General features: G+C 42.4%; 1 protein-coding gene across 1 annotated transcript in view; it reads right to left on the bottom strand.

Moving 5' to 3' along the window:
- CEP112 (centrosomal protein 112) overlaps positions 1-16,896 on the bottom strand; it is a 409,934-nt gene that overhangs the window by 34,840 nt on the left and 358,198 nt on the right. Inside the window, exon 24 of the mRNA XM_045984701.1 lies at positions 15,228-15,317. Coding sequence (XP_045840657.1) covers positions 15,228-15,317 — 90 coding nt within the window. The remainder of the gene's footprint in view (positions 1-15,227; positions 15,318-16,896) is intronic.

Genomic DNA, 16,896 nt, shown 5'->3' with positions numbered 1-16,896 from the left:
CGTAAGTCATGACTTTTTAGAGACTATATGGGGAAAACCCACCAAGGGGGGAAAATGCCATAATATACCTGGGAATAAATTTAATAAGAAATGAACATCCGTAGAAAGATACATTCCAAGTGTACTGAAAGACACAAAAAGACAGAATGGAATGTGAAGAGATGTGACATTTCTGAAGAGGTGAACTCAATATCGCAAAGATGTTCATTCTTCCCAGAGTAACTCATAACCTCAGTGCGGTTCCAACCAACCAATCTGAGATTTTACAAAACAGAAGTTGGCAAGATCATTCTAAGATTCACATGAAAGTGTGAATGCTTAAGAATGACTCAGGCAATTCCAAAAAGAGATTGTGAGGGGAACATTTCCCTAGAGCTCAAAGGTACTACCTACTGGTTCTTTTCTAAATATGTTACTTGTAATAACCGATAATAATTGATGATTCTCACATCGATTTTACAAGGTGGTACTATTATTAACCCATTTTAAAGACAAAAAAAAGCAAGGTAAGTTGCTTGAAGTCCTAGGGCAAGTAAGTCCAAGTGGCAGGGTTGGAATTTGAATCCAGGCACTGTGGCTCCAGACTTCATGTTCTTAAACACCATAAAAATGATGAGTGAATGGATGACTAGGAAAGAATACAAAGTCCCAAGCAGATTCGTGCATATATGGAAAATCTGATTCTTGACAAAAGTGGCATTTCAAATAAGTGGGGGAGGGATATCTCCATCAGTAAAGGCTATCAATAACTGGATATCTATTTGGAAATAAAATAAACAACATAAGGTAAGATCCCAGCATTAGCTTTCTACTGTTGTTCTAAAAAATTACCATAAATTTAGCAGCTTGAAACAATGCAAATTCCTTATCTCCCAGTTCTATAAGGCCATAAGTCTGAAGAGGCCCAGCTGGTTCTTCTGCTCTGGTATTGCAAGGCCAAAACCATGGTGTTGGCTAGCCTAGACTCTCATCCGGAAGCTCTGGGGGAGCATTTGTTTCTGAGCTCATTCAGGTTTGGGGCATAATTCAGGTCCTTGCAGCTGTAAGGGCTGATGTCCCATTGCTTTGCTGGCGGTCAGCTGAGAGCCTCTCCCAGCCCCCGAAGGCCACCTTATATTGCCCCCTCGGATTTCAATCAGCACCGGTGCACTGGATCCTTCTCACACTACAAACTCTCTGACCTTCCCTTCTGTCACATCTCTTCTGTCTCCAGCCGGAGAAAGTTCTCTGCCCCTAAGTGGTCATGGGTTTGGATTAGGCCTACCCCCTTATTTTGAAGACAGTGATTAGTCACTTTATCTACATTTACAAAGAGGATATATTTTATAATCTTAGGGTAGGGAAGACCTTCCTAGGCAAACTTAGAAACCATAAAGAAGAAATGAAAAATAATGTTCTCAAATAATTAAAATATTGAGTATAAAATTAAAGGAGAAGCAACCGAAAGGATCTGCAAACTTATCACACCACTAAGACAGAATATGTAAGAAAATTAATTTCTACAGGTCCAATTAGAGAAATGAATTGATAGAACAAATCAGCAAGAGTGTGATGAAGCAACTCACAGAAATGCAAATCCTGGATTTCCACTTCTAGTAATGGACACTTAAATAATTCTCTTCCAAGTCTGGTTCAGAGTATTAGGGAACTAACAAGGAAGGGAAGAATTGTAGGACCAAGATCCTGGAAATAATAGATATTAAGATAACTTGTACATCTGGCATTTGGGACATTTTTATGTAGTGCCTTTGCCAACTCTAGAGTGGTTGGTAAGAGGCTGAGAAGCTGAACAGATCTTTCAACAGCCTCACAAAATAAAAGCCACAGAGACACAAGCTGCAGCCCAGGTCTCACTAAACAGGAGCGCCTGGTAAAAATCTCATTCTTTGGGTGGATTTCGCACCCTATGAGAAGGAGTGAATTGGAAATAGACCAGCCCTCTCTAAAACTAGTTTCAAATCATCTCAATCCCTGAAAATGGATTAAGGTTATTCAGGACAGCAAGCACCGCCATCTGCCTACCGAGAAGCAAATGTAAATTCTCTCTGGAGGAAATTCTCATCATTCTAGATAGGCCTCAAATTATTTCTATGAAGTTCTCTATAAAATATCTGGCATTCGATCAAAAATAGCCAAGCTCACAAGAAAGCAAGACAATATGACCCAAAGCCAAGAGAAACAAGGGCAATAAAATAAATTCCATGTGAATTCCACATAATGATTATCAGACTTTGACTTTAAAAGAACTGAGATAAATATGTTCAACAAAATAAGAAAAACAGTTGTGAAACTTCAGCACAGGACAGAAAACTAAAAAGAAACTAAGTAGAAATTGTGGCTCTGGAAAATACAATAACCAAAATTAAGAATGCGTTTAACAGCAGATTAAACACAGTTAAGGAAAGAAACTAGAAGTTGGATTAAAAAAATATTCAGAATAAATACAGAAATAGGGAACAAAGTTAGAAGGTCTAACATACATAAAATTATAGTCTCAAAAAGAGGAGAGTCAGGCAGACATTAAAATAGAAAATAGAAAATCTGGGCGCCTGGGTGGCTCAGTTGGTTTGGCACTGCCTTTGGCTCAGGTCATGATCCCAGAATCATGGGATCGAGTCCCACATCGGGCTCCCAGCTCTATGGGGAGTCTGCTTCTCCCTCTGACCTTCTCCCCCTCACGCACTCTCTTACTCTCTCTAATAAATGAATAAATAAAACCTTAAAAAAAAAAGAAAATCTGATACTATAACCACTAAAGAAAGTATATATACAATTAACTGAAAATCTTCCAAGAAAGAAAACTCTAAGTCCCAATGGCTTCATCTACCATTTTAAAGATGAAATAATTTCAATTTTAGACAAACTCTTCTAGGAAACAGATAAAGAAAGGACATTCCAATTTGTTTTATGAGGACAGCAAACTTTGATACCAAAATCTAGTAAGAACATTATAATCAAAGAAAAGTAAAGGCTAATCTCATTCATAAACACAGATGTGAAAATCCTAAACAAAATATTGGCAAACCAAAATCCAGCAAAAGATAAAAAGGGATAAGTCATCATGATCAAAAAGGGCTTATTCTAGAAACTCAACACTGATGATTCAATGTTAGAAAACTAACCTATGAAGTTCACTGCATAAGCAGAATGAAGGGTAAAATTCATATGACTACCTCAAAGAATGGAGAAAAGGTCACTTAAGAAATACCTATTTAAATTTTAAAGTGAAAAAAAAATCTTTGTATGAGTAGAAAGAAACTTTCTTAAAATGATAAAGGGAAATAACACAAAAGTCAGCTTTATTTCTATATGCCAGGAACCAATGGTGAGAAATAAAAGTAATACCATTTCAAACAGCATCATAATATGTAAAATAAATAGGAACGAATTTAACATAAGATGTGTAAGATGTCTTTACATAAAACAATAAAAAAATTACAGAATGCTTAAATAAAGCAGAGGAATATACTATGTTCATGGACTGGGAGACATTAGAAATTGACAAGTTGAGTCTAAAATTTATATAGAAATGCAAAAGGCTATGAAGAATCTATCATTAAAATGTATGCCTCACAAGAGCAAGGATTTTTCTTTGCACGTTGATGTCTATCAAGGCCAATAAAGGACCTGATATAGAGTAGGTACTCAGAAAGTCTTTGTTGTACTGAATTGAAATGTTGAATGTACCACTTAGGAGTTTAGAGAGTTCACCCTGAGTTGTCATTTAGTTACCATGGCACGTTCTGATTCACCCTCTCATTCACCTTCCTCTGTTTACCAACTCAGGCAAAACCTCAAAATCTTCTGAGCCAAAGGAAGCATGTGGAATCATTTGATCTAGGTTTCCAATTTTTTCCCATTCTTTCTGCATGGGCATTCATTCAAAAAAAAATCACAAAGCAGAAGGGCAGAAAAACAAGATAAATTGTTGCTCTGGTTCTATAGTGGGGGCCCAGGCCTGAGGCGCTGCCTGTCAGATCCTTTCTGCTGCTGCTGAAAGAACCAAGTGTGATGTAAGCACGATGTCTGGGCCCTTTCTTCTCTACCATGCCTTGCTACCCATCTGAGCCGGGAAGAGCCCCCCACCTAAGTCTGTCATGGCTAACACAGGCCAAACCCTCCCCTACTCTTTAATTAAAATTGGAAAAATCTCCTATCAGAGGGCTTTCTGCTCCTACTTCTTGCCACTTCTCAGTAAACCTGAGTGTAAATCTCACATACAAAACCAAAAATGGATCTTTAAATGATGATTTCCTTTATTATGATAACAGAAGCTCCTAGAGGACAAGATTTCCACATCAACTCTACGCTTATTAGGCTGTCTGTTTCACAACAGGTGTCATGTTTCATACAATTTTAATCATGCCAATGACACTCTGTTCTTCACTAGTTCTAATTTCTTCATGTGATTCAAGAAGTCATTCTTTGCACTTGAACATTTTATGACAATATTTTTTTTCAGTTGGAACTGTCCTCGAATTCTGTATAGAAATCTAAAAGGTTACCTTCATGTAAAGTATGTTCAAAGGGGCTTTTAAATTTCTGAATTTTCCTTTGTGTAAAAATATCACCTTTCTTCCCTTATTTCTCGTTTAAACTGATACACATCTGAGGCCTCTAAAATACCTGGGCTCTGTCATTTATTTGACAATAAACAATTTCAATCGCTTCAACCTCAAAATAACCCCTTTCAACAGGAAGGAGATCTTTTCTGGCTGGACGAGAGCAGAAGAGGAATTCTAAGTAAATGTTAGCTCAGAATATGTGGTAACTTTTCTGAGCGTGACAGGCCCAGTAAGTAGTCATCAAATGTTTCTCCCTGTCACCGTGCTGACTCACTCTCACCCTCTTTTACCATCCCTGTGTTTCTCTCTTCTTTGACTTCCTCTTTCCAGCTGTTCACTCAATTCCATGAAATCAGGGCTTAGCAGCTGCCAGGAAACTCAGCCTTGAGAGGACACTGCTCAGGGATATATCCTCCTTTCTCTCTTCCTGGGAGACTGTATTCCATTACCCAGGTTAACGCCTGTCGTCATTCTCCTTGTCCCCCAATTTACAAAGGTGGCATAGAAGAAAAGTTGGTTTTGAGCTTTTATTCTTGGGTTTTAAATGCCTCCACAATCGACCGATTTGGAGTAAATCATTTTTGGAATTTAAAAAAAAAAACAATTAAAAAACCCCACTAAAATTCCAGCCAAAACTACCTTTAAAAAAACAAAATCAAACCACAAGAAGAAAGAATGTATTATCACATTACTTCATTACAGGAGTGCAAGATAAGACCCAGGCCTGGGGAGACACAGCCAGGCTTTGAAGCCAGCAGCCCGAGATCAGAGCCCCATCCGTGCAGTCCGTTTGTGACTCTCGTCCCTGTCCCCACCGTCCCCCAGAGTTGGCTGCATGGACAAAGAGCCACTCAAACAATGTAGAAAATGCTTTATGGAAAAACACTTGCAATGATGCAGTGGGTTCTTTGCTGACACTTGGATTTACACAGGATTAAAAACACACCTCATCTCCCTTCCCGCCCACCACAACTAGCCCAGTGAAGTTAAAAACAAAGGCAATCTCAAGAAAGCCAAGACGAAATGCAGAGCACATTCATCCCAGAAGAGCTGCCTTAAGTTCTCCTCTCACAACAGGATTGTGATCATCGGGTACAGTCTGTAGCAGAGGCTTTGTGTACAAGTGTTGACTTGCTTTGCCCTGAAAATCTGCTAGAATTCTACCAGAACTGATTTATAAGGAAAATTTTGATGAGATGTATATGTTAACGAAAATACTCATGTCCCTGACACTGTGCTTCAAGAGTTCTTCAGAAAATAGAGACAAGTATTCAAATAAACTCTCATCGAGAATCAGATGTGGCCAAAATTAAATGTGGTTCTGTCCTTCATAACAACACAAATTTTAGAATGATGCATCATACCAGCTGTCTGGGAACAAATGTATTTTGTTGGCATGGGAACAAAAGAATTAGTCTGAATTTTGTAAATAAACTGTGGTTATTAAAATTACTCGAAACAGCCAGAATAATAACCATTAAACATGAAAAGTCAATAAAAGTCTTTGAATTTTATTTCTGTTGCAATTATTATTCCTGTTTTCATAATGTGCTTTGGGATAAAACATAGTTTTGAGCTGTTAGTACTTTTAAATAGATTTCCACTGCAGATGAGTTAGCCAACAGCAGCTACGGCTGTGAAGTTTTAAAATCCATTATGGAAAACAGAAATTAAAGGCTTGGAAATCTGCAAAAGACCAATTCTTCCTCTTACCAATTGTCACGATTATTGCCTCATTGATTTTCTGTCTACACAGCGTCTTCCTCTGTAGGGCTGCCTGTGTCTCTACGGATTTGTTAGTTACTCTGGATGACTGAGGTGGTTTAAAGGCAAAGAGTGCTACCCAATGGAAACTTTAAAGATATTGATGTTGCTTCCCCCCAAAATCCATGCTACTCCCCCATAGATCATTGGGCTTTATGGGAGGCAAATGAAGTCTTTGGGAATACAAATCATGAGCATCGTAAGAGTGGACCAGGGAGAAGCAGCTAAGACTCTGCCAGAGATGGGTAACGGGACCCCAAAGCCACCGATACTAAAGGGATCCAGTTTTATTCTTAAACCCAGGAACCTGGGAAGGAAGCTGCCGAATGCTAAGTTTATCTGCAGAGAAAATAAAGGGCTTGGCTCATGTTTATTCCTCCTGCTTTGTCCTTCTGAGGGCATCCTGTGGCCCTGGTTTAGAGAGGAGCAGAAGGGTGGGCTGCATGGCATTCGCGACACCATGGGTGAGCCCAGAGGACAGCAGGCTGAAAGAAATAATGCAGAGAACTCAGAGGCTCTCACCCCTCCGTGGAATTTTAAAAAGACAGAAAAAAGGCGAACTCACGGAAACAGAGTGGAATGTTGGATGCTGGGGGAAGGGGAGTGGGGGGAATGTGGAGATGCTGGCTAAAGGGTGAAGACTTGCAGTTGTTAAGATAGTTCTGGGATCTGGCGTACCGCGTGGTGACGGCCGTTAATAAGACTGCGTTGTCTCCTTGAAATTTGCTAAGAGTAGATCTTAAGCATTCTTACCACACACACACACACTGCAGTAAGCAGGTGAGGTGATGGAAGTGTTAATTAACTTAATTGTGGTAATCATTTCACAACGTACATCATATCATCACGTTGTCTTATGTTCGTTTTAAATATATACAATTTTATTTGTCAATTATACCTCAATAAAGGTGGAAAAAAATTACTGAGAAAAAAAGAGGAAAGGTGGGTTGTGTGGGTAGGGTGTTGGCATTCTGCTTTCTCTTAGTTTTCCGCAACCTACGAACTGTTCTGAGAGCCCCAGATAAGCCATGACATAAGACATGATGGGACCGCTCAATGATCCCACTCACCGCAGAGGACAATTATACAGGAATATAATATTTATTCTAAGCCTAGACAAGAATATGTTCAGAAAATTCTACTTAGCAGATGGTTATGGGGTGCAACGTAAATGATCTGTAGTTCAAAGTTCAGTGGCTTCTGGAATTCTTCATTCTCAGACTCCTTGTAGGAGACGTTGCTCTTATGGCCCCCTCCTTCCTTCCTGTCTTCCTTCCAAGAATTCACCGGGTGCCACATGGGCCCAGCACAGGGCTGAATGCTGAGTTATAAGGATGAACATGATACAGTCTCAACTCAGGGGCCCATCCTCAAAGAGCAAGCATCTACTAAGGGAGTGCGATGGGAAAACCTTTAACAGAGTTTCACAGAAAGCGTTAAAAGAACACAGATGAAAGAGGGACATTGGAGTGGGCAGGAGAGTTTTGAGGATGAGATTCAGGGCAGCAAGGACTTTACTGAGAAATTCAGTGTGACAACAAGCACTGGGGGGGGGGGGTGCCTTGTGTTGTTACATAGGGCCATCACCCTCAAGGAGCTGAAAGTCTAACGGAGAACTCTTTTTGGCTTTCATGACATTAAATTCCTCCGGCTCTGCTCTTCTCTCCTTGACCAATCATCCTTTAAAACCCTCTTTGGATCCTCCGCTACCTTTTCTTGTCCATGCATCTGCCCGCGGGCCTCTTGTCTCTTGACTCTCTGTATCACCCACATCCTTTGGGGTTTGCTAGGTTCCCCCATCAAGAGGATCCAGACATGCATCCATTCCTTCTTGAGTTCTAGTTCAGGTTTTCTATTACATGTCTCCAAACAAACGTCATGCAGCTAGCCTCTCAGACTCAACATCTCGTGGACAATACACCATTCATCAGCCTGTCAATTCAAAGACGTGGTATTATGCTTTTCTCTTGCCCTCTGAATCTTTGTGTTCTGTGAATTTCAAGTGTGTCTCCTCATCTCCTCCTTCCTTTCTACTCCCTTTGACAAGATCGAGTTCGAGCCCTCTTGGTCTCTGGTGACTCATGATGCAAATTTTAGTGCTATACCCTCTGAATTCATCTCTTTTCATCCCTTGTTCATCTCATCTTCTGCTGCCAGATTAATCTTTATCTAAAGTATAAATGCAATCCTAGAACACTACCCAGTTAAAGGGCAAAGATCCTCAATGGCAGACAACTGCTTTCTGACCAGTGAGTGATTTCCTTAGCACTCCATGCCAGATTGGCCACCAATGCTCCTAACACACAGCGCTCTGGTTGGTAAAGAACAGGTAATAACACAGGTTTTTTGTTTTGTTTTGGTTTGTTTTTGGTGAATGGATGAAATGAACCCAGCTAGATCTCTGGTCTTATTCTCCTCTTCACTGATGCTATCCTCTTGCCACGATATTAGTCACTGTTCCCCGAGCCTTCTGAGCCGGTTCTGTTTCACGGCTTCCCTTATTCCGTTCCAGATGTCCGTCCTTCCTGCTAAGGCCTCGCTCACATGCGTCCTTGTACTTTATGAGCATCTATAATGACACACATTTCACCTGCATTATGTTTTATGCTTTTTGAAGTATTTCTCACACATTATCTTGTTTTGATGTTCACATCAATCCTGTGGGAAAGTATTATTACCGACATTTTACGGACTTGGTATCCAGAAAGGTTACGTGACTTGCCCAAGAGCACACGACCAGTAGTGACAAGATCGACTTGGAAGCAGTAGTGCTTCTCTGCTGGATCACACGAGTCCTTGAAGCCTCTCCTTCTTCTCCTCCCCGTGTCTTGGTAGGGGTCTCTGGGACAACCTTTGTTCCCTCCTCAAACAGACACAATCACCTGTGTTCACTAGATTCTCTCCTAAATTAATCGATGTGGTTAGATCAATTAGATATAAAGTGAGCTGCTACAAAGCTGAGATTGAGATGTTAAGTATGACTGGATTTTATATCCAGCATATATGTGCATATATATTATATGTCATATATATTACATTATTGATTTAGTGTTTGCACGTTTTGGTAATTTTCCAATTTTTGAGTATGGCTGACACACAATGTTCCATTAGTTTCAGGTGTACCAGATAGTAACTTGACAAATTTATACATCACGCTCCACTCCCCACAAGTGCAGCTACCGTCTGTTACCATACAATGCTATCATAGTATCATTTACTATACCCCTCCGGCTGTGCCTTTCATGCCCAGGACTTATTCATTCCATAACTGGAAGCTGGTATCTCCCTCCCCTCCCCCTGCCCGCACCCATTTTGCCCGTCCGTCTCATGCTGTTCCCCTCTGGCAACCATCAATTTGTTCTCTGTCATAGCCCTGATTCTGCTTTTTGTTTATTCATTTGTTTTTTTTTAGAACCCACATGAGTGAAATCATATGGTATTTGTCTTTCTCAGTCTTCCTTCACTCAGCATAACACCCCCTGGGTTCATCTGTGTTGTTGCAAATGGCGCGATCCCATCACTTTTTATGGCTGTGTAATATTCTACTGTGTGTAATCACACATATACAGAGTATTTATTCCATTGTATATATCCTGTTTATATAAATTTCACTTATCTTCCAATTTCTCTCTCCCTTTCTCACACACACTCTCATATATATATATATATATATGCCACATTTTCCTTATCTGTTCTGCTATTGATGGACACTTAGGTTGCTCCCATATCTTGGCTGTTGTAAATAATGCTGCAATAAACATAGGGGGCATTTATCTTTCCAAATTGATATTTTGGTTTTCTTTAGGTAAATACCCAGAAGCAGAGTTACTGCATCCTATGGTAATTTTATTTTTTATTTTTTGAGGAAACTCCACACTGTTCTCCGGAGTGGCCACACCAGTTTGCATTCCCACCAACGGTGCACGAGGGTTCCCTTCTCTCCACATCCTCGCACACTTGTTATTTCTTGTCTTTTTGCTTCTAGCCATTCTGACAGGTGTGAGGTGATATCTCATTGTGGTTTGATTTGCATATCCCTGACAATGAGCGCTGCTGAGCATCTTTTCATGTGTCTGATGGCCATCTGGATATCTTCTTCAGAGATATGTCTATTCAGGTCCTCTGCCCAATTTTTTAATCGGGTGGCTTGGGTTATTTTGGTGTTGAGTCGTGTAAGTTCTTTATATATTTTGGATGTCAGCCATTATATGATATATCACTTGCAAATAGCCTTTCCCATTTAGTAGGCTGCCTTCGCTCAATATTTTAAGAGACAATTTACGAGTTACTTCTGTAAGCATGGTCCAGACCCTTCATGCCTAGGCACACCAGATATGACAAGGAGCTAAACCGGCTGGCTGTCCCAAAACGTTAACCATAAAACCAGACAGGCTCTCCAGGGGTAGTCCCAGGCAACACGATGAAGCAGGTGCGCAGGCCTTCCAAGAGAAGCTGGCGGCAGCACAGCGCCCCCCCCCCCCCCAACCCTGAAGGACCTGGTTCCCTTGAAGGCGGAAGGATTCTGAAACCACCGCATCCTGCAAGCTCCGAGCTCTGCCTGGGGAGGTGGACCCTACCCTTTTACCAGCTAGAGAGCTTTCCACCCCTTCCCCTTGGGGAAGATGGACAGCAGTACCAATGTGTGTGTTCTCTCTGCATCGTGTGTGTTCTCTCTGCATCCTGTGAGCCGGGGCCTATATGCCAGTCCGAAGGAAAAAACCTCCTTTAAATTCCATGCCTGGAGTCCCTTTTACACATATGTTCTCTGCTCTACTCGACTGTAAGCCCCTCAAGGACAAGAACTATGACTTATTCATCTGTGTCTTCTCAGCACCTATTGCTGCCCGGCGCAAGACGCCTATCAAAAGAATGAAATGTGCAAAAAAAGTATGACCCTGCGAGTGAAATGCACAGCGTTATACTTTATTTACTGGATCTTGAAGGTATTATTTTTTTCTCACTAACTTATTTAAAATCATCTTCTGAGAAACTGCATGACCAATGTAATCAAAGCATTCATACTTTCAAAACTTAAGATACTCAGTTCAAAGGAGGGGTTTTGTCCCATGTACATTATTAACTGACATTGTTTGGTGCCTTTATATAGTGTTAAAAATATTAAGTAAAATGTTACACCGTTACTTTTCTTCCCTCTCTTTTCTGTGACTTATCAGACCAAATTATCTTGGCCATGGCTAGCAAATTACTTAGTCTCATTGCAAACAATGAAATCTTGTTTCCTCCCATGAATGAGATTTGGTTTTACACATATCTGAACCTAAGAGATACATGACATTTATTCATTTTACAGAGGGCTCAATATAATGGAAAACAGTTGCCTGGGAGTGAGCTGCCCGCCTAGCGCATGCGTAGGAGATGTCTTACCCCAGGCCCACCGCTACTGTGTTAGGGATTCACTTCCTTTTCGGATGACTTCATTTTCTTTTTAATTAATTTATTTGACAGACAGAGATCACAAGTAGGCAGAAAGACAGGCAGAGAGAGAAGGAAGCAGGCTCCCTACCGAGGAGAGAGCCTAATGTGGGGCTCGATCCCAGGACCCCAGGATCATGACCTGAGCTTAAGGCAGAGGCTGTAACCCACTGAGCCACTCAGGTGCCCCTCAGATGACATCATTTTCCTTGCACAATGAGGAAGTTTGCTCAGAGCTCTGAAATCTACCCCCTCTTGCTGCACCTATGGGATTCTTGCTCAATCTAATCTAGAATTTGAAATTATTAACTCCTGGCATAGGAAAAAAATAGAAGTGATTTTAAAATTACTTTGTTATTTGTGGATTATAGGAAACGCGCTTCTATAGGGCTGACTTAGAAAATTAGTACTTTTCTCATTTTGTTTGTGTTATCATAAAAGTGCATTAGAGCAAATTAACCCTTTGGAACTATGGGTGAACAACGTCTCTTTGGTGACTCGGTTGACTGAGGCCCCGGCAGTGAGGGGAGAGATGCCGGCGTGCAGGCAAGGGGCGGACGGCAAGAATACCGCCCATCAAGACCTGATGAGAAGCAGCTTTTTGTTTTTAATTAAAAACATAACTTTTAAAATGCCTCATTCATTTTTTGTTTTTATAGACTCAAAACACAGGAATTTTTCTTAAATGAAAAACAGAAACAGTTTTTTGGTTTTTTTTGTTTTTGTTTTTTTTTTAAGCAAGCAAGTTAAAAAAGGAAGGCCAGGAAATTGTCCTTTGTAATTCTGCCAGTCTCAATTTTGATTCTTTGTGCAATGAGTATCAGGATAATAATATTTGGTCGAAAAGAAAGAGAAGAAAGTTCCAAGAAGCTGTTTTGATTATTTGATAGGCTGCTGTCAGGCCGGCTACTGGTCCTGCAGTTGCTCTGACAGATGAAAAAAAAGAAAACCCGACACAATTTCAACATCTGAAGTATCCCAAGTTAGCTCATCTATAAGGAGACCCTACAAAATGTCCTGGTGATACTTGTAATTATTTTTTACTATTTCCATGAGTGTCTCAAGTTGAAAGGGGGCCATAGGTCAAATTTAGATAAAACCGAAGTTAAATTAAGTGAATGATAGAGAAATATGATTTATTATGTGCTCACTATTTGCTCTTCAGTTTTGCTGAAACAATTGGCATCAAATCCTAGCCACACCCTAGGATCTTGTGGGAAGAATTCAGCGTTTTATGGTTGCAGCGATTACGAAATACTCAGTTTTACCCATGGGTATTTCCTGACATTTCTTTGGTAAACTGTAGCCTTAACAGAAGATATCAGGAATTAGCGCAAGAAATAGTCTAAAAAGCCATTGTCGCTACAGAGATGAAAGCAACTTTGATGATCAAAAAGAAGGAAAAAAAAAAGACCAAAAAAATGGCCCTTGAATCCTTCCCTATTGTTCGTTTGGGATTTCTTAATTTCCCTACGCTCAACATATTATAGAATTTTCTGTGTGAAGTTTTGCCATGAATTGGAGTGACGTCAACGAAGTTTTACTTTAAGTCATATTCTATCATGCATCGGAGGGGCCCCAGGAGGGAGCATCGTTCCCAGCTTTTAAGCAGCCGGTCTTCTCCCAGTTTCGAGCATCTGAGACAGAGGGTGAGCTCAGCGGCCCTTGCGCAGCGCGCAGGCCTGTGCGGGCTGCACCTGAACATGACACTGCGGTGTCTGAGGTCCGAGGAGCCATCGTGGCCTGTTTTGGCTCAGCTTTGGTTGCCTTTGCCCTCTGCTGTGCTCGGCCCCCGGCCAGTGAGCGGCATTTGCTACTGAGCCACGGGGATCTACAACCGTAGGCCACTGGCAGGAGGAAGGCTTCAGAATTCTGACACATCCGGGTTTGAATTCACCTTGACTATTCACTAGCTGTGTGAGCCTGGAGCAGTTACTCAGCCTCTCTGGGGTCTTGGGTGCCGTCCATGAAATGGGGATGGCAGTCCTGGCCCTAGGTGGCTATTCTCACGACAAAGGAACTACTATGTGTAACGTGTCTCAGACAGTGTCTGCCACCTTCGGGCCTTTGATCAAGTGTAGTTATTATTAAGCGGTCCAACCTGGTATCGTCTTGCGCTGCGATCCTGCTACCAACTGTATGTTAGACTCTAGGCAATTCACACAGGTCCACGTATGTGCACATACCTACATGCTTTCGTCTATGATGTAAGACATGACCTACACACAGATACATGGCAAGTATGTTACAGGGACATAGACGAGAGAGTAGGAAGGAGTTCTAGGAGGTCAAGTCAAGTTACTGGGCACTAATACTCAGCATCGACTACATGCTCACGTTTGCCATTTTGTGCAAACCCCCACCTTGGATGCTGTTTGTGAACACCTGCAAAGATGAAAAAATGTTTCCCTCTCAGCCGCCCGTCAGTGTTTAGTCTTCCCACGAGGTCATAATCATCTAACCTCGTGTTTCTACGAGACAGCTGAAGGGTGGGAATCCGTCAATACCTCTGGTGCTTTTCATGCACGAAGGCGGGTGGCACTTAGGAGGACGTTAGCAGTCCTCTACCCCATGGCTGGGGACGCTGTGTTTATCAAAGTTTCATTAAGACTCACGACCTCTATTGATAACGTTGACCTTTTCATTTAAGCTGTCAAAATTACCACAAATTCACTATAACCAGAAGAACTGGGTGAAAATAATCCTGTCATTTGAAAATAAAATAGGTCATTAGCTATTGTCATAGCCAGATTATTCTGGTTCTATTAGACTTCTTTCTCCAACACGAGAAGAGAGGGAAAATTAAAGTTCGAAGGAAAATCTGGTGTGCGTGAGTACGAGAATGTCCATACATAGGAGGGTGATGATGTGGCCGACACTGCCCTCTGCATAGAGGACATCCATTCCTCCCTTCTCGGTCCAGACCACCCTTCCTCTTTTAGTCCCTCACCAGCAGGTGCATCCTGACTGGTCTAGGCTAGTCTGAGGCTGGGTGGGGAAAGGTCCCCTGAATCCTCTTGCCAGGGATTGGACAAGCCAGGTTGAGCACGTGACCGGTTCTGCCCAATGAGGTGTGAAGGGGGGCATGGAAGGGGGTGGTGGCTCTGGGAAATGTCTTTTTACTCTTCGGAGGGGCGCTCTGGACACTGCTAGGTCTGCACGGCATGCCCAGAGCTGCTGTAGCCCTCTTGGATTGCTTTAGGATGAAGCCATCCCAGGAGGCAGAGTCGTGGAAATGGCAGAGAAGCGGAGCCAGACCCCGAAGCACTGGGCCCGGCACCTGCCCTCCCTGCAGACTTCCGGTCATGTGAAGTCATTGGTCCTTAAGCCGTTTATGCCAGCCAGGGGTGGGCTATTCTGTATCTTGCGGCCAACGCATCCCAGGAGCAACCAGAGCTACAGAAGCTGCTCGGCCTGGAGACAGGAAGCAGTCAAGCAGCCAGCGGCAGCGCGGAGGGCACCTACCTGTTCCTGGGATGATAGTTCCTTGTGCTGCAGTTTCTTCTCTGCACATCGCACCTGGCTGGCACGGTTTTCTAGCTCATCTTGTAAAGCCTGAAACAGTGGAAGATAAACACATACATGTTAAGAAGCTGCATCCTGAGAAATAAGTTTTACCCCCTGAACTGCCATGAAAACCTTGGCTTGAGCCCTTACTGCTGGTGCCCAGAGCTCAGGCAAACAAAACCAGCCTCTTAAGGTCACACCCAGGTGTTTTCTGCTTTAGGAATTACTAGCGTAACAATTTCCAAACAGAAGACAGACACGTTAGCAGGTGTCAGTTCCGTTTGGAAAAATGTCTCTGCTATTCCCAGCACAGAGCCACAAGCACACAGCAAAGCATAAAGCTGTCGCTAATGAGAGTAGCTCTCAGTCCTGCAGGGTACGGGGCACTCTGAAAGGTGCAACAGTCTAGGAATTGTAATGGCGGACCAACAGGACGGGTTTCCCAATCATACTAATAGTAACCTTAAAGGAATCTCTTTATTAAGTCATGAAGGATGGTGTGGAATTTGAGGAGCCTGTAAGAAGTGTATGGAGGGGAGCTCTTTCAGTGGCCAAGTGGCTGCTGGAAACAGAATTCAGGTTACCAGGGGAATTTAGGAACCGTGAGATCAATAAGCATCACTGCCTCCATTACTATTTGAAGAGGTGAATTTGAAAAGGAACAGAATGCATTCAAACAATCTGACACAATATGGATATGATACACAGAAAGTTACAAGTGAGAAGGACACATAGCACGGTAACTGCAAAGGTGCCAAATAAATTCTCAAAACAAAATTCAATTAAGACAAAGGACTTCTGGCTGTGTGTCAAGAACTATGATAGGTGCTCTAGATAGAAGAGCAAAAAAAAAAAACAAAAAAACCAGACAACAAAAAATTCCCTGTTCTCATGAGGCTTATATTACAATGGGGGGTAGGCAATAAGCAAACAAGTGTAATATATTAGTGATAAGTGGAGAAGAGAAATAAAGCAGGGCAGCAGGATATTCTTGAATGGGGCCAGGGAAGGTATTGCAATCTTAAATGGATGGCCCAGGAAGACTTGAGCAAATATTGGAAGGAGGAGAGAGAGCAAGTCACGGATATCTGCAGGCAGAGCCTTCCAAGCAGGGGACACTGTATGTGCAAAGGCCCTGAGGTGGGGGTGTTCGAGTCAGTGTGGAGAGGGGCACCGGGGGACTCACACCATCAGGGACATCATAGGTGCCAAGTCACATCACGTCATGCAAAGCTTCAGAGGGCAAATAAGAGGTAGAAGGAAAAGCTGCTGGAAGGTGTGGGCAAGTGTGGCTTCGGTTGCTGTGAGGAACAGATGGAAAAGGGGTAAGGGCGGAAGCAGGGGGGCAGGGTGGAGGTCACCGAAACATACTGGGGAAGGACGAGGGGGAACTGTAGCAGTTGGGGGTTTGAAGACAGAGTGACATCCCCAAGGGGTGGATGCAGAGCATGGACAATAAAAAGATCCGCAGGATTTGGGCTCGAGCAGGTAGGAAGAGGCAGTAGGAGAACGTAAGGGACGGGTAGGAGGAGAACATCTGTCAAGCCCAGGATGCGTTATGGTAAGTCTGGAAGCCCATGGCGCATCCGAGCAAAGACGTGGGCTTGCAGCTAGGCACAAGAGTCTG

Source organism: Meles meles, chromosome 18 (genome assembly GCF_922984935.1).
Source record: "Meles meles chromosome 18, mMelMel3.1 paternal haplotype, whole genome shotgun sequence".
Classification (NCBI taxonomy): domain Eukaryota; kingdom Metazoa; phylum Chordata; class Mammalia; order Carnivora; family Mustelidae; genus Meles; species Meles meles.
This window is presented reverse-complemented; position numbering and strand designations above follow the sequence as displayed.